This window comes from Anopheles gambiae, chromosome 3, assembly GCF_943734735.2.
Source record: "Anopheles gambiae chromosome 3, idAnoGambNW_F1_1, whole genome shotgun sequence".
In the NCBI taxonomy this organism is placed as follows: domain Eukaryota; kingdom Metazoa; phylum Arthropoda; class Insecta; order Diptera; family Culicidae; genus Anopheles; species Anopheles gambiae.
This window is the reverse complement of record NC_064602.1, coordinates 78,169,465-78,194,420: the sequence shown is the minus strand read 5'-3', so window position 1 is coordinate 78,194,420 and position 24,956 is coordinate 78,169,465. Positions and strand designations below refer to the sequence as shown.

The window sequence follows — 24,956 nt, the reverse complement described above, 5'->3', positions numbered from 1 at the left end:
CCAAGTTTAACAGAGTTTGCATGAAACTAATAAACACATAACACGCATTAACCGTTTTTTCTGAAACATGCTAAAAAACTCTGTTCTGAAATGCAGTAAAAACGATAATCAAATAAGATAACTAAATATGTCCTGCATCGTGCATTTTAACTTAACAACAATTATAATTTTATGAAACATTATTACTAAACAATTATAATAATCGGTTAAGTTCTCGTTCTCTATTAGCAGTTTTGTTGATGCTTTGTTACAAGAGGCTCTAAATTCTCAGTGCCAACCTGATGGCGAATCTTCGAACTAACATAGAACGAGGACTAAACTGTGCCGTAATTACAATTAGAAACACATGCTGCTCTTTTGTTTGGTGTAATTTTAAAGCTTAACATAAAATTATCCTTAATTATGATCTTAAATTTAAAATAAGATTCATTTGTTGCTTTTGAAATGAATAATTGTACCATTAAACAAAATCGAATGCAATAGAAAGGTACAACAAAACTGACGCTACTTTCCTACGATAGAATAGACGTTAGGTTCTTTTAACTGTTCAACTGACTGTCTAAAGCATAATTACCATATATTGTCATTGGATTGTTTAAATTCTGGCATGGGTGGTTCATTTATGCTTCTCTTCTATGTTCCATCTCTTGTGAATAAGGTTGTCTTACAAATGGTCCTCTATTGGTACGCAATGTGACAAAAATAAGTGTGAGTTGGGAGAGGCAGCGCCCGTTGCACTTTGCATCCTTTGCTGCTGCTGCTGCTGCTGCTGGGTGTGGTTGGTGGTTATTTGGGCGCCGTTAATGTTCGACATCAACAACAACAACAACAACAACGAAAAATTAAGTCCTATCGGGTGTGGACCCGGTAGCGTAGCGCTTCTAGCAGTTAAGGTACGGTTAACAACAACAAACTCTAAGAGCTTCATTTATCGCGCTCTCCATCGCGCGTGCTATTCGATCGAACTGTTTGTGGTTTGGTGAAGGTATTTTGCAGTATTTTTGTTCTCTTTCAAACGCTGCACACCTCTAGTTGGTAACGGACACTAATATATAACGCTAACGCTTCTCTTCTCTGTTTTTACATTTGCTGCTGTCGATGTATGCCGCTTGAAGAAACTGGCTCCAATGCACGTCCACGTTCGCCATTGTTTGGAGAGTGTTGGAGTGTTTTCGTTAGCGTGATATTTTACGTTCACTGTAAATGTTTTACACTTAACCACATGGTGTGCGTTTTTGCTATCTGTGCGTTTGAATTTGTGTTGCTATATACTGGTTGTGAGCATGTGTGGTCCGTGTGCACGCGAACCATTCGTCCCCGATTGCACTCAGTCTACTGCTTCATGATGGACTTCCTGGGCCCCCCGGTACTGGTGATGCTGGTGGTGACGAGCGTCGCACTATTGGCGGTAGTGGAGCCGGCGGAAGTGCTGGTGGCGTTGTTCGAGCTGCCATTGCCGTAGCTAGCGGTGCCGGTGCTGGTTCGGGTAGTTTTGCCGGGCGATGTTTTACCGCGTTTGTTAGCGTCATCGGTTTTGGTCTATAACTTTCAAGTAATAAACTCCATGTCAATTGTCACCATGGACGCGAGAGGCTGCTGCGACAGCGAACACTACCGCTGCCCGAGATGCAGCAATGGCTACACTACTGGCACTACTGGAGGGTTCGGTAAGACCGAGCGTTTCGCTACCGACAAACACACACACACACACAGCTCAACACACAGGGTGGCGATGACGAAAATGAATGCGATCGATGAAAGAAATGAACAAGCAGTTGCTACGTACATACAAATGATCGAGGAGTAGACGACATTCAATGAGTATGTTTAGCGATCAAACGGGTGATGGATGCACAAAAACGCATTTCGAGGTGTAAAAAAGGGTGCTGTAATGTGAGCAACACAGTGGTGCATGGTTTTGAGAGGTGTGTAAGTTGCTAAAAAGACCTGAGACCTTGTCCTTATGGAAGTGTCGCTAAGTTGGCTCGACTGTTGTTTGCCTCGGCAAGTGTATAAGAGCTTTAGTTTAACACACGATCGCTCACAGGCGTGTGTAGTGATGGTGATGAAGAATGATACCAATTGGTGGGAAGAACGGTTTTTTAGTATACGCATGCGGTTCGCTTCGATGAACTGGTCTACTGAACGATCACTTGGACTTTGTGAACGTGGGTTCGCTGCTAGCGAATGCCTAGCGATACCTAGTGAAGCAGTCAACATGAGAGCGGGCACTACAACGATGGCGATGTTGGAGTCATGGACAGGTGCCGTTGCGCGAGTACTGTTTAGCACCGACACTTTGAACGCGGATGAGTAGGATTACATTGATTTGCTTGTTTTTTTTCTTAGTTATTTAAATTATACTTGTATGTTTACTACAGTTATCACTTGCAGGGGAAGGGGTGTTTGTTTGTTTTTGCTTGGATATTTATGAGCGTATCTACGGATGAAGAAAATGGAGAAAGAGAAAAAATAGAGAAAAAGACAATGGAAGAGTTGGAAGAGAAAGGGAAGGGTGGAAATGGTAGGAGGATAATACATCAAGTTAGTATTTGAGCGAAAAGTACAATGGTTCTGGATGAACTTTGTAACAAGCAAATGGCTGTATAAAAAAATCTTCGTAAAAGTGTTAACAATTTTTGGCGGAATTATAGAGAGAATTGGTTTTGTTCAATAAGATACAAGCATTATATATCACCGATACAAGTTATAAGTGTTGTTAATTTATTTGATAGTATATTTAATAGTTGTGTATCATAAATAAACAATATTTAGATGTAGATCTTGAGGCTGTAGATTTAATATGAAAGCTCGTTTAAAGATGCTTTTTTTTAATTTGAAATAGACTATTGTCAACACTTGTTCAATGAATCTTCAACTATTAAAGAACAACGACATTTAAATGGAGTATGATTAGAACCGTATGAGTTACGTTATGAAACATCAATAGTTAAGGTAAGTACAGCCACGAAAGTACGATGGTTTGGGATGAACGGGCGAGCAAAAAAGAAATGCCACGCGTGGGCCCCTTTTCCTGCTCGCAATGAGATATGTGTGAGATGCAGATGAGGGTTGTAAAAATGCGTTAAAACTTACATCAAAATCACCGATCGTGAAGCGTGTAGCCGCCAGCGATTGCGGAGGTGGTAAGTCAGGGCTAACGACCTGTGTTTAGTAGTTTTGGAAGGAACGTTCGATCGGACGAATGATTCGCATTGGTTAGGTTCAGTTTCAGTACACGGATACGAACAACACCAAAGCACAAGCACACAGAGCGGCAAACAACATGGCAGAGATACATCGAGTAAGCAATAGAACGATTTTGGTATTAGGTTTGTGTACAAATGCAAAATTCCCATCGGCCACATATAGTGGACATAGCGAGAAAGAAGAAAGAGAAGAGAGAGAGAGAGAAGAAAAGTCCATGAATGAATGGATTAGTATATCGTTGAGACATATGATGTGAAGCTTGGCGACACGGCACTAGCGCATGACACAGAGGTGCTTGGGACTTTGGAATAAAACAAAACATGGTAGAACTTAACCTAAAATCTTAAGGCCTATAATTTCATAAATCTGTCATGGTGTTCTTACGAACATTTTTGCGTTCATATGCGTTCATATAATTTGATGAACTTATTTTCTATCACAATTGTGATCTATCTATATATAACTTATACATGCTAATCTTAAACTTAATGTACAAAGTAAAATTAATTAATCTAATTAGCTACAACAAGAATAATTTAATTCTTGTTGAAGAATAAAGTCACCGATATTGGATTGACATGACAGCTCGTACAAAGCCGGACGGATTCGATGCCCATTCAAACTGCAAGGACTCCTGGATCCAGTTGAGAAGCCATTAATAAGCATACAAAGTTTCTTATTATAAAATTATTGAAGAATTTTAAATTAAATCCTGTCTGCTATGATTAAGAACCAAACATTTTTACTAAAATACCACGCGTCAGTCTTGTCCAGGTAGGTATTCTTAAAATAACTTATTGTCACTTTGCATAATGCTAGAATTTATAGGAGAATGTCACTTTTTAATCATATCCACATCTTTCGGCGGTAATATGGACTTGAATCATTACGTCGTTTGCGACCATTTCTCTTGCGCAGTAAGTGTCTTCCCACAAATAATGTGAAAATGAAGGTTTTCCCTCTGCGTTTCTTTACAGAAACACAAGGAAGCGGCGAGAAAAATCATCTGTAATAAATGCATGCTGACTACTAATACTTACGTCGTCTTCATCAATCATCTCCTTGGTAGAGGCGGTCGTTTCGTTTCTTCGAATCGAGCCTTGGTGTATGTCTAGATCCACCTTCAGTATCTGGAACCGTCGTAGCAGGAAGACTACGGGCATAGGCAGCACGCCGGCAATGATCATTGCCAGTGCAATGCCCATCACCCAATTAGGATATGATTTGTTTTCGACAATTCCCTGGCGAGAGAGCGAGATGATGTTACGGAGAAGAAGTTGAAGTGTCAGTTATTCAACATTATTCTTTGTACTGTCCCAAGAGACACTCACCAAATCACCATTCCATGCACCGTATGTAGGATTCCGTAGTAGCATCGAAAGGATAGAAGACAGCAGAATGCAGCCCATGATGGCTGGACCAATGTATCGCCAGGTCATTTGCCAGTAGAGACCCGGTCGAATACCAGTCATTTGGTAAATATCTTCCGTGAACCTCAAGAGATGAAGAGAACGAATCGTAAATGATATGCAAAATGTAAAACATGAAAAACATGTCATACTTCTCATGTCCGTAGATGTATATGACGGCTATCATTTCCATTAGTGCAACCACAACCAATCCAATCGTGCCAGCAAATGAATCGAACATTTTGAGCCAATATTCACCGGCACCGGTGGTGAAGATAAGACCCACCGAGAAGCAGAACGCACAAACAACGCCTGCAATAGAAATAGGGCGTAAATCGATGTCAATAACGTGCCTGGAAGTGCAGAGCGTTCGAACCCACCAGTGACGTATGGTTTCCGAATCCTCTTGAAGATGTCAATATCAAAAATGGTACAAAGCATTCCTTCGAGAATGCCGATCTGAGATCCTAAGCCTAGAGAGAGCAACATGGTGAAAAAGAGCACAGCCCAGAAGGGAGAACCTGGCAATTCGACGATTGCTTCAGTGAATACGATGAACGCTAGACCGGTTCCTTCGGCAGCCTGTAGTTCAGATGCAAAAATATAGACAATAATTGTATATGACATACATAAATTAAATACGAAAAATACATACACTGGACAACTGATCTTCAAGACTGCACTTCTCAAACTCCCAGTCTTTAGTCATCGTCTCGTTCAATCCGGCCATCGCGTGTTCGTACTCGCTTTGATCAACATCCATCGATGGAAGAAGGTTATGTTTCACTAGAATATGCTTATTTCTGGGGAATTAAACAAAACACACATTAGAGCAGGACTGCTTTTGCGGAAACACGTTGGCAGTTACTTACACTTGGATACATCTATCCACGCCTAACGTAGCCTTATACCCTAGGATGGCAAAGATGACGACACTGGCGTAGATTGCGGTGATCGCGTTACACACGGACACTAGCAACACATCCCGTACACAGTTATTTTTTGGCGTGTTATAACTTCCGAACGCAATCAACGATCCGAATGCGAGCCCGAACGAGTAAAACACTTGCGTGGCTGCATCTAACCACACCGTCGGTTCCAGTAGCTTCTCCACCTTCGGTGTGTACATGTGCATCAGTCCGGCGCCGGCCCCTTTGAGGGTAATGCCGCGGATGAAGAAGATCGTCAGCACGATGTACGGAAAGAGCGAGGTAAAGTACACTACTTTGCCCGAACTCTGGATGCCCTTCATCACGATGAAGAACACCACCGTCCAGGAAAGCATCAGGCAGAGCACGATCCACCACTTGAAGCCGCCGGTTTCGTCTATGCTGGGTGCCGCGTCCAGCGTTGTTCGGTACCAGAAGTAGGCCGTCTCGGACGACCGTTCACACTCCTCGACGTCGGTACCGTTCAGCTGGGGACAGACGGCCCATGGTAAGGGATACTGTAAAGCAGAGAGTTGATGGGAGGCTATAAGAGGGTTTCGCTCTTTGTGATGAATGCTAGCAGCACCAGACTTACCCGAAAACTGTTGAAGAAGTAGTAGAAGCACCAGGTAATGATGACATTATAGTAAATCGCAACGAACAGCGTCACAATGCAGGAGCTGATGCCGATGCCGCCGAGCCACGGGTGTATTGTATTCCACACGCCGAGCGCACCGAGACGCATCCGCTGGCCCATACCGAGCTCGATCAGAAACAGGGGAATACCCTCGAGAATCAGCATAATCATGAAGGGTATGAGGAAAGCACCTGAAAAGTGAAGAGAAGGCAACACAACATTATACATGCGACCTGACGGGTGGAAGCGAAGGGGCATCGGTTTGATACAATTGTTGGTAAGATAAGAAATTGAGTTTTCTTGTACATACGAGTGTACTTTCCGCAAATGCTTTTATGGTCGGGTCTTGCTTTGATTGCATTTATCAAATGTTTGCTATATGTGTGTGTGTGTGCAACATTCTTAAGAAGAAACCAAGTACCAATCATCGTAATGTAGCTATTTCCAGTATTGGGTGGAGTTGATAGCTTTTTAAAATTTTACTTTAGTATTCCCTTTACATTTTTTGTTGAAAGCAATTCAAGAATCAAACCGACATTATTAAGCAGAAGCCGCATAATATTGTATAGTTACTTAAAGGCTTTGAATAGTACTTTTAGAATATTGCCTACAATGTTAAGGTAAGAGCAACATATTAATAATAGAAAGCCAATAAAAGTTGCTTTTATTAGGACGAATTGAGAATAATTGAGACCTATAAGGTCTTCAGATATTTAGGCAGGATTCAGATTAACTTGTCACAAGTCGGAAATTTTCATTCAATCGGTACTGCCCGAGCTGATAGTTACTATAAATTAGCCGCACGGTACCGCTTTGATAGCGTTCTCTATCGGAATTGAGAGAAAACATCGCTGTAATATCGAATGAATAAGTATTAACAACATTTAATTAGGATACTAGAACATTTAGGTACAGTATAGGACAATTCATTTGTATTTGAATGCATATTAATGTTCTTGAACATCATTAGCAATCGATCCCTCATATGCAGTACTGACGATGTTGCATAGATGGAAGGTAAACCATGGTTATCCATTGCACTATCTTTATGTACCGAAATAATCAGATGCAAAATATACGATAAGTAGCGTGGTTTGTATCGCTCCGTATATTAAAATATTGCGATACTTTAGCATTGCACCACAATAAATACAGGAAACATTCTACCGTTTGTATGGAAGTAATAAACTTTGATATAAATCTTAAGTTAAGCCGAGCTTTTAGTAGCATATTGTTGTTGCATATATTACGCACAGTTTTGTCATTTTCTTCTTGAGCTTAACAAACGTAGCCTGTGCCAAGGTTGGCGCCTAAGCCTCTTATGGGCTTAGTTTTCCGTTGGTGGTTAGACTAGCGACAAGCAGTAGGATAGAGCCTCATCCCAGAAATGAACCTATGACGGGTATGTTGTTTGCACAACAAGTTACCCGACTTGATAACTATACCACGAAACCGGTGTACATATAAGATCATATGATTAAAGTTTAAAGTAACAACGATTCCACACTATTAGATTCTACTGACTAGTTGATGCTACTAGCCTATAGAATCATCAATTTCTTGCACAACATTGAAAAATTCAATGAACTGAAAATGTAAATGACTACCAACGGTTATGAAGCATTCAAAATTATAGGATCCCAAATCAATTTGCAGAAGTTTTTATCGCCTTTTCAAACAACAGCCACGATGTGCTAGAACAGTCCAAAACTGTGCAGAAGAAATCGTCTGTTTTGTGTGCCGCAAAGCCTGTTCATATCACGTTCACCAAACCGCTGTCCACTAATTACAATCCATGTTTCCTTTTTTTCCTCCGTAACTCAATGTAGCCGGCTCCGAAAGAAGATAATTGGGAAATACGACGGGGTATTTGCTTTCCCTGGACTGCGCCCGGGAAAGTTCACGCTCGCCAACGGTAAGGTATCACGATGACGGTTCGTTTCGCTACGTCCGCTCGACCGTAAATGAAGCCACGGCAGACGATCTTTGGTGGTGGTGCTGTTTCGTGGTGCTTTGTGGGCAGGATTAGCCTAGCTTCAGGCGCACTAATCATTCCCATCCGAAAGGTGCCACGTGCCCGTGTCTAGCGCTGCGGTCTTGCTGGCGCTGTATCACCGTGTGTTGGATGTACGAATATGACGGTCGATGACTACCGGTGGTTCGAATCGATCGTTCGACAGCGGACGGGTATACCGGTGAGAGTAGTTAGCGGAAGATTACGCCAAAAGGATAGCATGTCAGCGGGTTATTTATTCCGCACGGGAAAGCACAACCGCTGGTGTGCAAGGTCAAAGCATGGAAAACAATTTTCCTTTCACATTTATAAATAGTTGCCCTACCGGGGGCTGTGTGGGAAATGCATGGATTTCCTGCAACGGCTCAACTCCTTCCCGCTTTTAGTAATGTAGAACGCCAAGGTCCGTCACATGCCGGGAGAAGGGGACTGGTAGCTTTTGTGTATGAGTGTAACTAACCCAGCTGTTGGAGAGGGGGATTTGGACCGCCAGGCGCCTGGGTTGGGTACGTTGGTACGTGGGTGGGTGTGGTTAGGTGGTGCACAGTGCACAAAAGCGTTGCAATAGGACGCACATGCAGCTGGATGCATTGGTTTATTATTTGTTATGATTATAATTTCCTCAATGCTCGCTCTGTTTACTGATTGTTGCATGCGCGCGGCTCCGTAGGAATGCGGTGATTGTGAACGAATGTCGGTACAAATCATATGAAACTGATTGGCAATTCATGCAAGTGCATTTATTTGATGAGTGTGAATTATGTTATGCTGGTTCATGGTACGATAAATAATAAAGAGCAGAATACAGAAGGAATGTAATTTGCAGAGTTTTCACAAATCCTAAATTAAATACAAATCCTACGCCCTAAATACTACTTTTGCTTGGTTATGCCATACGCAGATATGCAAAAAAAATCCATTATTTGCGCTGCATTCAAGCGAAACGATGCAGTTTTCCGGCGCAGTTAAGCGGTAATGCAGCTACCAAAACAGCTGTTTGTCATTCACGTCCATTGAAATACCCCGGCAGTCAAGGCAGCAGTAGTAAATGGTTTGTGGGGGATGTAAAATCCACTTAAAATTACTAAATGACTCACGAGACTGTAAAAAGCCACTAGAGACACTTAAATGAATCATCTTCATGTGTGATGGATTGTAAGAAAAAAATGTACACGCTTTTGGTGGAGCACGCTTGTTGTGTCAAAAATAGCATAATGAACTGTTCGTCCCTTTTTTTTAGCCATACTTTCCGATTCGCCTTATGATGGTGGCGAAATTGCATACACATTTTCCGGTAAAATTTTCCACCCATCGTAAACTGGGACACTCACACACACACGCACATCGTTTTGTAACATGCGCTCCAAACCCGATACCGGCAAACGGAAGCCGGACAAATGGTGGCATTGAGTCCGCTCGTCGTTTAACTTTTGCTCTACTTAATGAAGTGCTTAGAGCAGTGGTACGGTTATACTACTGCAGCTGTTGTTGCTGCTGCTGCTACTGCTGCTGCTGCTGATAGAGTGGTGGTAAATCTGTAAATGGATGTGCATTGTAAATCATTACAGCACTCTCGGAACGTGCTTATGACGATTCTGATGATGATGATGATGTAAATTGTCGTAACTGTTGGTGGGTGGTTGAGCCGGGTTTTAAACCAAAGCTGAGAGGACACACTGCAGGTGGGTGTGTTGGTGGTATGTTCGCACCAGGAATTGATAGAACCTATTGTTCGTCCGTCTGTTGACGAACGTGCAAAAGATCATGCGGGAATCGTTTGGAGAAATGATGTGCCATTGTACTAAAAATCTGACATTTATGCATCGTTTGTAGTGTAGTGCATTGGAAAACGCTATTTTTGCTTATTCTCGATGAATGCATGTGGTTAGGTTTTTATGTGATTGACGTCCAATTATATTTCTGCTGCATGGAAGTGAATGACTATTCAGCACGATTTGTGAGAGTGTGGGAGCATAAGCAGACTATTTTCCGATGGCATAATGTATGAATTTAACTCTAGTAAAGCTTCACCTGTTCCCAAGAATAATGCATTTATGAAATTCAAAGGTCTCTCCGAAAACTGAAATGGAAATTGCAGCCGTAACGTCGATAGTAAAACTGTAAACTTCATAAATCGTTCGCAAGCTTTAATTTATGTGACTCTTCAGTCACGAATCATATCTTCCAGGATTCATGAATCTCAAAAGAATAAAGTTTTCACATTTTTAACTAGTGCTTCTGAATTCAACACATTGTAAGTAGTGTTGGGTTTCATGAATCTTTCGTTGAGATTCATTCATATGAATCTTCAGTGATGAGTGATTCTAATCTCCAGTCGAGTCTTCAAAGATTCATGAATCTCTAAAGATTCATGAATCTCCTAAGATTCATGAATCTATAATATTCATAAATCCATTAAAATTCATAATGCTTTTGGGATTCATGAATCTTTAGAGATGTATGATCTCCAAAATATTGAATTTGCCCAATCCCACCTACAACTTGTCTGTTGTCGGTTCAACTGCGTGGTACTTTCCAAGAAGTCTCAAAAGCCTGTATAGGCTGGCATAACCACGTAGGTTGTTACGCAAAAAAAGAAGAATAATAAAAAGCTGAAACTTTAGAAATTTATGAATCCTTACAGTTTCATGTATCCCTGGAGATTCGTAATTCTTTTTAGATATAAAAAAACTTTTGAGATTCATAAATCTTTTGAGATTAATGAATCTTTCGAGATTCGTGAATCTTTCGAGATTCATGAATCTTTAGAAATTGATTAATCCTTCGGAATTAATAAATCTTTGAAGATTCATGAATCTTTCCAATCGGGATTCAGATTCATTGAATCATTTCAAAAATTCATTCAGATTCATGAATCTGAATTATCCAACACTAATTGTAAGTCATAAAAAAACAAACAACAATATCGAATTAGTAACATTCTGAGTGTTGCATAACACACTGATTACGACATGCTTCCGACAAGAGATTCATTTATCTTTATCTTTATCTTTATCTCATGTCTTTAGAGATTCGAAAATCTCAAACTTTGAGACTTTGGTAAAGCAGTCCACTTGGAAGATTGATGAAGATTAGTGAATCGGAATCATGAGTTACTCTTGTGTAGCTAATACATTAATGGGATAATCGAGTATCTTTCTATCGCTCCCTCTGATACGTCTGCTATTTTGTATAAAATAAACTATCTTTTGTAATCATTGTTTCACTTGATTTAGGTCAAATGTCAAGGTCAACAACATATCGACATGAAAAAATGATAACATTCAATAGAGCAAAGAGCAGGTGCAGTTTTGTGGTGCAGTCGTCCCTCCGTAGCAAGCACTGACTAACTGGCTGCGTTGTACAGGTAGGTCTCAAAAGTATATGTAGTCCGGCATGTCCACCAAGGACGTTAGGCCAAATAGAAGAAGAGCAGAAGAAATTAGACAAAACATATCATTTTTCATTGACATTACAAATCCAACAAACACGCCACATACCTTCACATGCAGCACATTAATTATTCTAAGTACGTTCACAGAAACCATTTGTGTTATATCTGTAATCCCGCGACTTTCCCCAAGATTCGACACGTTCCCGGTACAGCGCACGTTGGCCCATAGGAAGGCGGCCAAAAATAAACCGACTGACAGGGGACGTCGAATGGGCACTACTAACCAGCGCTTGAGCCAGTGTTTGCCATTTTCCATTTAATATTTCATGCTCTAGTTTCAATGGCTAGCGCCAACGATTTTCTATGGCATCATCCTCCGTTCCATTCGTTTCCGCACACACATCTTCACCACTTCCCGGCTGACCGCGTTTTATTGCGATCAAGTGCATCGTGCGCAGTTTTCCACTTTTCAGCTGATGCCATATGACGCTGTGAGTGTGTTTGCCGCGATGTTGTTGTTATTGTTGTTGTTGTTAGTGATGCATCCACTACCTCGCCAATCGGACCGCTATCCACTCGAAGCGGTACTAACATTTACCTCCCTTCCCCGTCCAGCACGAGGGGAAGTAGTTGTGTTGTGTACCGCGTGTTTCATAAGCAGAGTTTGCCTCGTGTGAGCGGCCAGAACGGTAGGTGGTGTCCGCAAACCCTGGCACCTGCCAATCACTGTACAGTGTACGCTGTGCCGTAAGCGCCGGCCGTTTCCCACCCGTTGTAGGTCAGCAGTGTCTAGGGCGTCGTGACACGCAATTCTCGTTACAAGTACTCTGGCTGCTAGCGGCTGTATGATTTCCCAACAATACAGGGTTTTCCAGGAGTTCTCATAGCTGTGGGACACTTTATCGACTCCTTCTTAAGTGAAATGAACTTAATGTAATGGGAATCGGACTCTATTGCATCCTAGTTGGACAAATCTAATAGGAATTTCCAAGGCGCCTGTCCAAAAAGGGCGCCATAGAGTCCAATTTCCAACATACGAAGTTCACTTTCTATTTGATAGAGGTAAGGAAGTGTCCCACAACTATAAGAACCTCTTGAAAACCCTGTAATACTACTCCCATACTGTTTCCCACTTCACTTCATTTTGTGGTATAGAAAGACTTCCTTTTCATGCAAAAAAAAAACAACACTTTCCTTTGCAACACTTTCCCCGAACTGGTGTGGGATCCGAGGCAAAACAAAGTTAGGAAACACACCGGTCCTTTACTTCTTTGTCCGTTCCTCTTCCCACTTCGCTTTCTGTCGTTGATGCACAAGGTTTCATGATGCAATTTCAATCGATCGAACGGCTACGGTGTGGTGTGGCTGGACTTTACACTTCCGCTCGTTCGATAGGATCGCTTATAACCCTCGCCCGCCCCGGGTGGCGCATGTGTCCTATCGGTGAGACGACGTATTTATATAGCCGTCGGTGGCGTTCATGTAAAAGCAAAGCAATGTCGAAGAACGCTTTGGCTGGCGCCGTTCGATCGGATTTTCATTGGCATCCGTCGCGGGCACGCATATTTGGGCCACACACCGGTGGTACGAGTGCTGTAACGAGAAGGTCTCTGTGTCATAGGTGAGCGTAGGAAGAAAACGTAAACGATTGAGTCAACTTTGCACGTTCCTTTACGTGCGAAGGTGCGCAGGCAAACTCTGGACAGCGCAAAGGGAAAAAGTGTGCTAATGTCTCACCGGCGAGGCATTTTCCTGCTGACCAACGCCGACCAATGATCTGTACGTTATTTTTAACAGCCTGTGACTGCGACTGACAAGCTTGCAACCCCTGTCCCGCCTTTCAAACCGTCAACGTCAACGTGATGTATTTGTTTACGTCTGCAAAAGGGCGAAAGTTCGTCTCGAGAGTAGAGCAGGGAGCAGGGTGTTGTTTGCCTTCTTTTTTTCCTCGTACATACACTGCTCTCGAAAGAGTAATAGTGTATCGTTCGTCGCTCGATCGTTTGGCTGCACTATGCTGTGACAAGCACGAAAACAATTACGAGCATATTGAGCGATAGTGAATAGGTGTACCTTCAACATCATGCACTGTTCATTGCTCGCTTCATTGACCATCACTAACCACATCAGTCAGGTGGTGGTTAGTGTCAGCTCGATGGCAGTGTAATTGATTTATAACATAGGCACCCACGAGAGGCAAGTAAGCAGGGTTTAAAATCGCTGCAAGGAGCGCCAACCGTTCGGTTTAATGACGCCAAATCCGTGCAATTTGTATTTGCCGATCGATCAATGAAGCTTGCGGGCTGCTCGAATGTCGCCGCCCACCGGCACAATGCACAATGTGGTTGGGTTTTGTAGTTACTACGCTCATCCCCTCGCACACCATTCAACTTGAACTTGGCGCCTGCTTCCCTCCCCCGTCCGACCGCAGAGGCCCCCCTGTGCTGCGCTCAAGGGCGGAAGGCGCCTTTGCACGATGTAATGGGTTTTAATGGTAATGGTAGTCTCTTGCAAATAAAGAGTACAGAGTCGAGAGCGATGACTGATGAATGAATTTTAATGCACCGGTCATTGGTATCACGCGACCCAAGATCAAGGTTGTTCGGGTTTAAACGTTCGGAGCTGATTGCTAATGGAGGCGCCTGGCTTTTAATAGGTGGTGGAGATTAATCACACCAGAATTTAGTTTCTCGCTGCAAGCGTTGGATGATTCGTGGTGTACTAGACCAAAGATTTGCTATTTATCACTTTTAAAGTAATTTTTCCTTGTTTTATTGGAATGTATTAGGCTAGGGAATTAATTTAAGAAAATCACGTTTTAATACTTAAGCCATAGTGAATACATTGTAGTTTTTTGACTCAACTATTCATCAATATAGTAAAACTTCAAATGAAATAACAACTTTTTATTAAAATATTGATTCTTCAATTGATTTTTTAATGCTATGAATATAAATGAAATTGTATAGTCATTTTATACCATATATAAGAAAAAAAAAAACAAAAGAGATTTCTTTTACTTGTTGAGGTTTAGTCAAAATTGTTAACAGAACTAATTAATTTTTTTTCTCAAAATTTATTCTATAAGATGTTGGTAATGTCGCAGTATGAGTGAATCTTTGATGTTTTTCAAATAATTGTTCGTGACTACTGTTAAACAGAAACATATTTTCAACTTCAGATGAAAGAGTTTACATTCTGTAAAAACCTACGGTGTCGTGTTTTCTTTCGAAATAGACACGTTTGTGAGTAAGGATAGTGGAAATCATAAATCAACCGAAAAGAAAAGGATCTATGAAAGTAGGTCAATCGTGTAAGGAAGAGAAAAGTACGAGTGAAAGTAGAATTAAAAGAAAGTTTTGGTGAGTGGCTATTTTTGTTTAATTAAATTCACCTTCATCACCAACTCGACCAGTAAGGCAGCTTTAGAAAGGTATGTTAATAGATACTGCCTGGCTTGAAGTAAAGCAATCGAAACTTTGCGCTGTCGAAAGCAATGTGTAACCGCGCGGCTACACGAGGTGAAATATACAGCGAAATTAACTATTTGACAGGTGAAATATCTGACAGGTGCAGCTATGGAGTTGGGGGAGATACAACATCCGCTTTCGATAATCACTCGAAAAGAGTGTCTCCTTAAGCGGAACATTCACAAACTGGACGAAACGAAGAATTGTTGACTGAAAATTACTTGATACTTGATATTGATTTTTTTAATGGATTTAGTTACGATTTTGTACAAGTTATTTGTTTACATTGCACATAAGTTGGTTACTGTCTGACCGATATTTCAACTGACAAATAGTTCAATTCGCTGTATATTTCACCTCGTGTAGCCGCGCGGTAAAGTAACCTTGAGCTATAATGCCACAGATCACTGCGATCTAATTCGATAAAACATTGGAAAATATTTATTGATACTGGAGAACTGCCCAATTGGAAAAGATTGGAACGTTTTCCACAAGGATGAATGATTGTTTAATCGATTGAAAAACTTTTGCGTTCCATTCTCGTTTCGACAAAATACTTTAGTCATTAAATAAAAAAAAGGTGAAAAGACAAACTTTCCAAAAGTTCCAATGCTTCACGAGTAAAAGATTCTGTAAAGTTTTTTTTTGTGTTTTAAGAATTTCGTAAAACAATTTCATTTTCTCCATGAACTGCTTTTAACACTTCCGGCAAGAATGACTACTGATCGATAGTCAGCGCCGCTGATAAATTTGACCCTGGCAAGAAGAGGGGGTGAAGGATTGAACAAAAAAAAAAAAAAGAATTCCCATTTACTGTGAAGTCTTGAGGCGTCAGATGCCGCGCCATGTACTATCATTAGGGGTCCAGCTTCAAACACAATCGCCCAACGCGACAGCGACACCGACGACGACCTAGACTAGGTCGTGTGGCCGGCCCTTGTCGCGCTACTAGCGTTCCTATTAACGTGTCCACCGAATGCCGGCGCTGTCAGTATCAATCGAAGTGCGAAACGTGCCAACCAATGGGTGCTGATTGGAACAAATTTCCGTAATTGATACGTAGTGCAGTGAGTAACGCAAACAGTTGCAGCGCCCGATCGGGCCAATCGGGGACCGGTTGGGTGTGGTGGAGGTGATCGATAATAAATTAGTTAGACCCTGCGTAGTTGTATTCAAGGGTAGAGGGGGTACGCTGCGTGTACTGTCGAAGAGAGGCAACTATTGTTGAATCGTAGTATCAGTTTAATGAAATCGGAACAAAATCAAAGAAATCGACGCGCACAAATCAAATTACGTTTGAAGGCATTTATTGTGATTTAAGATGTTGCAAGTAAGTAAGAAAGTTTTCTTTCAATTCGTTCCTATCTTTGCAGAAATTCTATTTAATAAAATGTAGGTAAAAAAATAAATAAAAGTATTGAAAAAACGAGATAAGTATGTTTTTCACACGTCTACACAATTTCAAACAACCAAAAGGTGCAAAAATTTGTAGAATAGATACATTTGTATAAGTTTTCTCATGTAATAAGGAATTTTAGAAGTCGTCCAGATTCATCTGTCAAAAGATTAGCTTCACTTTTCCAAGCTTTGTGTTATACGGTTCTCGTTCAATCGAAAAGGAGTCCTTTAGATTGCATGAACTTACATAAAATAATATAATATAAATGCCATTTGCACTTGAGTGAAGCCGTACCAGCACGTTTGACATGTTTAACACTGTCATGCAATTACACCTTTTACACTTCAACAATAACTTTGGCTGACTTTTCTCCGCCTGCAATTGGCGCGGGGTAACAGCTTCTAAGCGTGCGGCAGAACCGTTGCCAAACAAATAGGCAAGTGCAAGTGAAAAAGATTGGCTGCCAAAAACCGTGCAGCTTAGCAGGAGCGCCTCGCTGCTTGTGGGACAGACGCTCACGTGCTACAGATCTCCGCTGCATCTATCCGGGTATGAAATTGATTTTAATTCAATAATTTATCGCCCTGTCCCGGCTGGTGCCTACATCTGGTCCCGAACGGTTTTTGGCACAGATTCACAGCAATATCCCATTTAGAATGATCTAGGGATACTAATATTGATTTTCCTCTCTCCCATGATTTTCCCAAACCCCCGGTCATTATGAGCAAAAAAACAGCACAACTTACCTCCTCCATTCTGCTGGCAAAGGTACGGAAACCGCCAGATGTTGCCAAGCCCGACCGAGTAGCCGATAATACTGAGGAAAAACTGCATCTTGCCGGACCAGGCCGCCCGGTCCGGGTCGCCGTCGGGCAGCGCACCGGCCCCTTCCCGCGAACCGATCGAGCTGCGGTCCGGCGGCGACAGCATGATCGTGACACCGTGCGTACCGTCCCCGCGGGCACGCGTGTTGAGCGGGGCCATCTCGTGCCCGTTGTTCCGCGGGCCCGGCACCCCGTCCACCTTAGTCGTCATCGTCGTCACTGGGCGGGTCGTCAGTGGGTAACCGTTGTCTTGGCTGCGGATCCGTTGTGCACCACTTTACGATGTCACGCTTCGAGTGCCGATCCAATGTCACGGTTTTGGTGTGGTGTGGATGGATGGATGGGGCCTTGCCGAACTAGAGGGAAGGTAAGAGAGAGAGGGAAATAGAGAGTAAGACAGAGCAACGAGAAGATGAGACGTCACATTTAATTAGCACGCAATGATAGCAAACAATAACGTGTTCTTTTCGATCATTGTTAGGATGGGAACGGCCCCTTGGGGAGCGCTGGTCCCAGGCTCACGAGAACTCATTGCTGTGGGCGGGTGACATCGCGCTATGGTTCAGTGCGCTGGAAAGCGATAATAGCAGGCGTGTATGCATGGTATTGTGCCATTTGCAGTGTGTGTGTGTGTGTGTGTGTGTGTGTGTGTGTGTGTGTGTGTGTGTGTGTGTGTGTGTGTGTGTGTGTGTGTGTGTATAAGTGTGGGAGTGTGGGGGTTCTGAGCTTGTTCCAGCTATGTAATATAAAATAATCCCTCGAGCGTTGCTCTAATACAGTGTTTATTTATTGTGGGCCGTATGTCTTGGTTTGTTGGAGATGCATGTTAGTGTGTTAGTGTGATTGGCAAGTCGATAACGAGCACGTGCGTGGCTAAACATTAATTTTTTTTTATTTGCTCAAGAAGAAGCGGTTTCTCAAGCATTTGTTTCGATTTTCAGCAGGATTTTTGTAGGTTTAGGTTTTAGAAGGAAATATTTTTCAGATTTTTGCGAAATTAATATTTAACGATATCTTTTCCTGAAGTTGTACAGATAATTCAGAGTGTTGTATTTGATATAACCTACCAGTGTAATCATTATCGGTTATAAATGTTATTCTATACAACTCTATTTTAACCTGTTGGTACCAAGCAATTGATGGTCCGTAAACAAAAAATATAGTTTGGGATTTAAGTAATCTAAAGTCCTAAGTTTGGGATTTAAGTAATCTAAAGTCCTAATTTCAATGTGTTATATGACCTCTATGAAAAAAGGCATTAAAGAGTCAATTTATTATCCTACTTCGACAGAAGATTTTTCATTTCCAAGGCACAATCAGTCATATCCTGAAATTTGAGTTCAAATCTAGTGCAGAATCTACTATTGAATGACTCATCAGTTTTATTATAGCCTGCAGACATATGAAAAGCTGATAATTTATTCTAAAAAGTGATTGATTTTGGATATTAATAAATTCATCTGTAAAGCTTACAAGCAGTAAAACCTTAAAACTATCTAATGTAACTGCTCTCTGGTTCAGAAATGTATCAACAATACAGAGAAAACTTGAATACCAATTGAGTAAATTCGTATTCCCCCTGAGCGTATTTCATTTCATATCGTACCGTTTTTGTTCTATTTACTATCAAATATTGATATTGATAAGAAGTAAGTCGACAAAACACATGCTAACCATCACAATCAGCAAAGAAACATGTTTCTGCCGAATATGTTTTCCCCTACGTTTGTCGGCAGACCTGGAGCTGCTTGTCCGTCCACCATGACACGGCTCGTTATTGATATCATTATCATTTAATCACTACCCATCAGGGCGGTACATGCGGGAAAGCAGACACAATGCCAGACACGATCTGACAGTCGACAAAAGACCATTATCGTCAAACGGATCAAGAGATCAGGACGAAAGGGCACGGACGATCGTGAGCCGAAATGCAAAGGTGTACGATACGCGCATCACGTGCTCGTCTCACCCGGGACCTAAATTGTGGATTTCGCACATAACAGGCGTGCTAAGCTTCGGCGAACGATTGTTACGGTGATGAGTTGAAGCCGTACACTTGCCGACCACTCGACAGGACATTTGGCTCCATCCTTGAGTTGGAGATGTTATATCGCACCGTTAGCGTATCAGAGCGTCAGAAGAATGCCGCGTAACGATCATGGGACATTAGGGAGGGAACCGGGTACGTCGTACGTACGTGTCCATCCGTTCGTTTCGACGTGTGTACGAACGATGGTATAACAAACAAGAAGCGAGAAAATAATCACCAAAAAGTGTACTGTTTCGTGTCTGGGTGCTTCAGAAATTGTGCCCGAACCCGGCAACATATATAGGATAGGTTAGGTGCTGTTCGTGTTCGTATTAGGGTGAGACGTGACGCTGATGACTACTGTTTAATGCAGAAAAATATAGTGCATTTGGTTTTTAGTATTTTTAGTATAAAATATAACTTATTGTCGAACTGTTGGATATTCCAGGTACATTCCATTTAGACATCAATTTAAAGGATTCAACTGCAATTTGTTTTCTTAAATAGCTATGCCTATTCCAAGTAATTTGGTTGAAGACAGCTACCTTCAGTTACCGAGATTGCAATATTCAAATTAAAGATCTTAATGCTCAAGACGGGAAATAAGAGGTGGTAGTGATGTAAGATAGTGGCCATATCATTGGCTAAAATATGAGCTCTAAGTATATCCACAGACTAAAGGTTTCGATAAATTCTATATAATTCTAAATAAATATTTCTAAACATTATTATCATAAAGTCTAAATCGATCTTTTCTTTCTACAATACGACTGGTATTAAATTGACTCACCTACAAATCGTAGACCTGTGGTTCGAGACTCAGCTGTTGACTTGTCCCAGAATAGGTACACCGCTGTTTGATCAATATTCTACGATATTTCTTCGCTTCACAACGCACTCATCCGCACAGACAACTTGTTAGCCACGATTCTATTAACTCTATGCACTTTGAATTACTTCTTGAATCACTTGCCAGCGGCAAACTTTCACACACTCACTTAGCTATAGAATGGCAAAGAAAAATATAATTAAAATAATGCATCCATTTCCATTGCCACAAATGGTCACAATGCCATAACATTCACTTTTATCACATTTTCCGTGGAATTAGGAACCCTTAAACCCATTAAGAGGGGGTAGAAAGCACACGCACACACACAGACACACATTACGTCCTTGACACAGAGTTTATGGCATAACTAAAACCCCTGCTCAACCAAAATCCGCCAGGTGTGCGCAATGCAGCAGGAATCAACCGAAACACTCGCTAACCACGTTTTTTTTCAACCGCGACGTGGTGTGCACAGGCCGATGGACGTTAGCAGTCTGCGAATAAAATTTCACTCGATGCGAAACGATGAGCAAGCCGAAGGATGGTAATGCAGGGGCAGCCAGAATCCTGAAGACGTTGGATCAATGCGAAACGATGAATCAGTTTGGTGGGTAGCGCTTCTGTGCAAGTGGAACAAAATTTGCAAATGGAATCAGCAAAGCTGCGAACAATGCTGTGGCATGGGGCAAAAGGACGTTTCGTAACGCAGCGGGATGGCATCCCGCTATTGGAGTCGGAAAAGTTGGCCAACTGTTGTTGGGCACCATCGACGAAAGGGAGAGATGATTTATCCGCAGCGCAAATGGTGGCTTTAGTGTCGTTGGCCCTGGCTGACCTCGGAACCTTCGGGCTGGGTGGGGAACGGGTTATTGGAAGCGTATGAAAGCTTTTACATTCCCATACAGTCTCCCACGCAGCTGACCCCCCATACTGTCAATGGCCCTTTGTGCTGTGTGGGCTCCCGTTGGGCAAACCGCCGGAAGTGTGCCGCTGGCTCATAATCTCACTTCCGAAAGCATGGGCATGGATGAGGCGGAGTTGAAGATCCGATGCGTGCGTTCAATTCCCGACAGAGTTTGCCAGAAAATAACGGGTAATGTACCGTCCTTGTTTTTGGAACTGTTAGACAACTCCGGATGTAGCCCGAGACGTTGGGGTTGGGGAAACGCTTGGGATAGTTTTCTGCTGGAACATTAATTGGTACTGACTGTCTCCACATGGAACAAAGACATGTAAGGTTGTGTAATAGTTTTTTTGGTATCATCAAGAACTTGAGCAGTACTTAATGCTAATCTGTTGGGAATTTCTTCTATCATAAACCTTTTAAGGGTTAAAGTTTTTGATATTGTTGATGATATCTTTTTAGACCATTGAGTTCAATAATTTATTTGATCGCTTGTTTTACGACAGAGTACCGGTGTCGTCTCCAGTTACATTCCAACCAACCTCAATGTAGCTCTCTAGAAGCGCAACACGTTGCCCCAGACACAATGATGGAAGAGAAAGAGAGAGAGAGAGAGAGAGCAATCTTTTACAGCAAGAAAAGATGTCTGTAATACGGTAGAAAAAAAGAAAGGCGGTATGGTCCAAAAGCAGAGCAGATCTCAGAAGGGGAAAAGGATATCCGTTCTGTCGATCGTTAACGCGGCATGCGTGCTCAAACTTGTTTCATGTGAAAAAGAAGACAAACATATATTGTTTCGCACTCCTTGCTGACGGATGAAAAGAGTGGTTGGGGGAGGAGAAGGAGAGTCATCGCTATGGGACTATGCTGTTGTCGTCTGAAGACAAGAACCAAGTTTCGTAGGACATCTCTTCACGTTAAGAACCAAGTGCGGTGTGAGAAGAGAAGAAAAAACTATGGCAAAAACAGAATGGTAGTTTCACCCTTTAGCGAACGGTGGCCTGTGCGTAACTATGGAAACGAACAAATCTACCACACATGCTCACATGGGCACGCACATACACATGCACACGCATCGTTCAAGGTTCTTGCTAACGGTTAACCTTTGTTTCCTTAGCTGGTGGGCTTTTGTTCCGTTGCTCCGTTGCAGAAGTTTTAGGCTGCAAGAAGGGTCACATAAAAATGACTAGGGGAAGAAAACTCTCGACAATTCAGAGCAAAAAAACATTAATTAAAAAAAAGAAAGAACAAGAACTAAGTCGAACATGCTTGTCTTGCTTGCAACAGAAAATGCTTAAACAAGCAGATATTATTTTTAGGTCTTCCGCTGCTTCCGCAAATATTGGACGCTTGGACGGCTGCCATCAGACGGCGCGGTTGTAGTTGGAAAGTTTTGCGTGTCTGTTTTATTGCTGGCCACGGTCCAGCTTCGCAAAAAAAACAACCCTCCCCGAACGTCTAGCAGCAGCACAGTGAGATGCTACTCTGGAAGAGGATGCTCTCTCCGTTTGCTCCCAGCAGTTGGAAGCGTTGGAATTATTTTCGTACGGACAAATCAACAACGTCCATCAGGAACAGGTGACCGGAAAGCAACGGATCACAGCGCGAAAAAAAAATCTCTTACCGGACACAACTTCTTTGTTGGGTTTTACGCACTCTGGCTAGTATTAGAGATTCGTTCTTGATTTTCTGACCTTCCTTTCGGGGCCTGGAGATCGTACGACCGTCTCCGTACTACTAATTGACGTCAAACGATGAAAACTGCCGGTGGCGAAGGGTGGGACCGCACGATCTTTGCGGTCAAAATAAAACACACAGCAGTTTCGCTTAATGAGCGATGGACTTGCTTTCCTTTCACTTCTTCCGCAGCATCACCACTCCAAACACCGTTTATGCACACACACACACGTTTTACACGAAAAGACAAACACTCAGACACGCAGACACACTAACGCGGTTGTTATATAATGTACTGCGACGTTCTCGGGATTAATGCGAGGAAAATCGAAGCAAAGTTCGTCTTTTTTCCTTCCTGGCAAACGCGCCCGAAAAAATAAACAAACAAACCGCGAACTTGAGAAAGTCAGAACACAAAACTTTCATCACGGTAGAAGGTTTCTATCCCAGCGCGTGCTGTGTACATCCATCAACCTCCGGCTCCGGTCTTACACCTGCTTCACGGACACTGTTTGCAACATCCGCCTGGTTCCGCATCTCCACGCGCGATGCTGAATGAAAAATCGATATGTAACACTGCTACCTTCCCTGACTCCCCGAAACACGGCTGGTTCTACGGCGAACCTCTGCGCTCGCCTCGCACGTATCGATACCGAACGGTGGCAGCGCTTGGCACACGGTCACACTCGAAGCAACACCGACAACTGCTACAGCCGTGCGCGTACTGCAAACACCTGTCCGCCAAGGCGTCTCCATCGACCATTCGGACCGAAACTGACAAACCCAATGGTTACTGTGTGAGCAGCAGCGGCGTATAGTAGCGCGAAGGCAGAGATAGTAATGTGGTTCTTCGGATGAATTAATCGAAGAGAAACAGGGAGAGCGAAAGGAGATCCGAGAGAGAGTGAAGTTTGGCGTTCGGGACCGACGGACGGTTGCGAAAAAGTAATGAATTTCTACGCAAGGCTCTCACTCAACGGTTCAAGAAGATGTGTGGATGAAGCTGCTGTGCGGGAGCTGCGGGATGCTCCTAGGTCCAGGATGCAGACGCGCACGGCCTAAGGGCGGGCATGTGGGTCCTCTGTCCTTGGGTGCATTCGTTCGGGGTCTGTGCTGATGAAACCGCGTCGAGGCCACCGTGGTAGCACAGCTGAGTGGGACGTTAACGACCGAAAATATTAATAGGTCAGGCTGTGACGACAGCGGGACATGATGGGTCTTTATGGTTGAAGATCACATACGTGATTATGAAACGATTAGAGGAAAATGGGTCCCCGGCACGTGTCTGTTGGGATTGTAGAGGAATTCTACCCAAAGAGAGAGAGAGAGAGAGAGTAGCATCAAGATTTGAATTCTTGATGGAATAGTCTACTCTATTCTTCTATCATCTTTTAGATTACGGTCTGCAAGAGGAAATTCTAACAAAACTTAAACTGTTTCGGAAGGTTTCAACTGCTTCAGAGTGTGCTATTCTCCGATACTATTTCCTCTATTCCACGGTTTCAGACCTCCATTCAAACGTCCAACAATCCAACTGTTTAAGATTGATAGAAAGCAATGATCGTATTTCATCAATCACACCGCACACTGTTTACGCGCCAGGGGTTGATAAACAATAAATTCAAATCGTTGCAATCCTGCCCGATGCAAAACCGGCCACCATGCACGTCCATCAATCTACCTTCCGTCTGTCTGTGCGCCGTCGTATTCGCACTACCTGCGAGCGGCAAAACCCACCCCTGACAGCCGTGGCCATAATTCGCCTGCCGAAGGGACCGCCCAATGAATACCTAATGACTAGCCAACGCCAGGAGGCAGGATGGAATTTTCCATCCCTTCCAGCAGCATGGGGACGGGCTCTCCCGGGCGGTAAAAGACCGCACCAACACACACAGACACGGGCGCGAACCTCGGACGAAGGGCGTGCGCGCGTGCTCACCAACACACTCACACACACGCATACGCGCGGGCGCTCCACACTCACACACACACGCACACCTCAAAACCGGATAATGTAGGACGAGCATAGGGGCACTGGGCGCGGGGGGCAACTGCCGAGAACCGGAAACCGTAAAGTACCTTTATCCTTTTACCCGCGCGCTAATGGCTGGAAGGCGAAATGGCAAAAGAAAAAACCACGCGGTTTTCCAAGGTCTCCAAACCGCGGGGACGTTTGACGTTACACTTTGGGTGCCTACTTCGATCGGAAGTTTGCGAGTTGGTAC

At 42.9% G+C, this 24,956-nt stretch overlaps 1 protein-coding gene across 9 annotated transcripts in view; it reads right to left on the bottom strand.

The window, feature by feature from the left end:
- The window catches only part of LOC1270651 (sodium-dependent neutral amino acid transporter B(0)AT3), a 31,578-nt gene that overhangs the window by 5,759 nt on the left and 863 nt on the right, over positions 1-24,956 (bottom strand). For 3 of the 9 annotated variants that reach the window (XM_061656160.1, XM_061656159.1, XM_061656162.1), the window contains exons 2-12: positions 20,109-20,320; positions 17,209-17,642; positions 6,144-6,376; positions 5,492-6,066; positions 5,275-5,422; positions 5,000-5,201; positions 4,772-4,931; positions 4,542-4,704; positions 4,251-4,451; positions 3,097-3,165; positions 1,078-1,539 (exon numbers count right to left, since the gene is read on the bottom strand). In XM_061656160.1, coding sequence (XP_061512144.1) covers positions 1,333-1,539; positions 3,097-3,165; positions 4,251-4,451; positions 4,542-4,704; positions 4,772-4,931; positions 5,000-5,201; positions 5,275-5,422; positions 5,492-6,066; positions 6,144-6,376; positions 17,209-17,497 — 2,247 coding nt within the window. In that variant the 5' untranslated portion in view covers positions 17,498-17,642; positions 20,109-20,320 and the 3' untranslated portion in view covers positions 1,078-1,332. Of the gene's footprint in view, positions 1-1,077; positions 1,546-2,351; positions 2,441-3,096; positions 3,166-4,250; positions 4,452-4,541; positions 4,705-4,771; positions 4,932-4,999; positions 5,202-5,274; positions 5,423-5,491; positions 6,067-6,143; positions 6,377-17,208; positions 17,643-20,108; positions 20,321-23,314; positions 23,529-24,956 lie in introns of those variants that run through there. The other 6 variants (XM_061656164.1, XM_061656163.1, XM_061656166.1 and 3 more) reach the window with 4 other exon arrangements.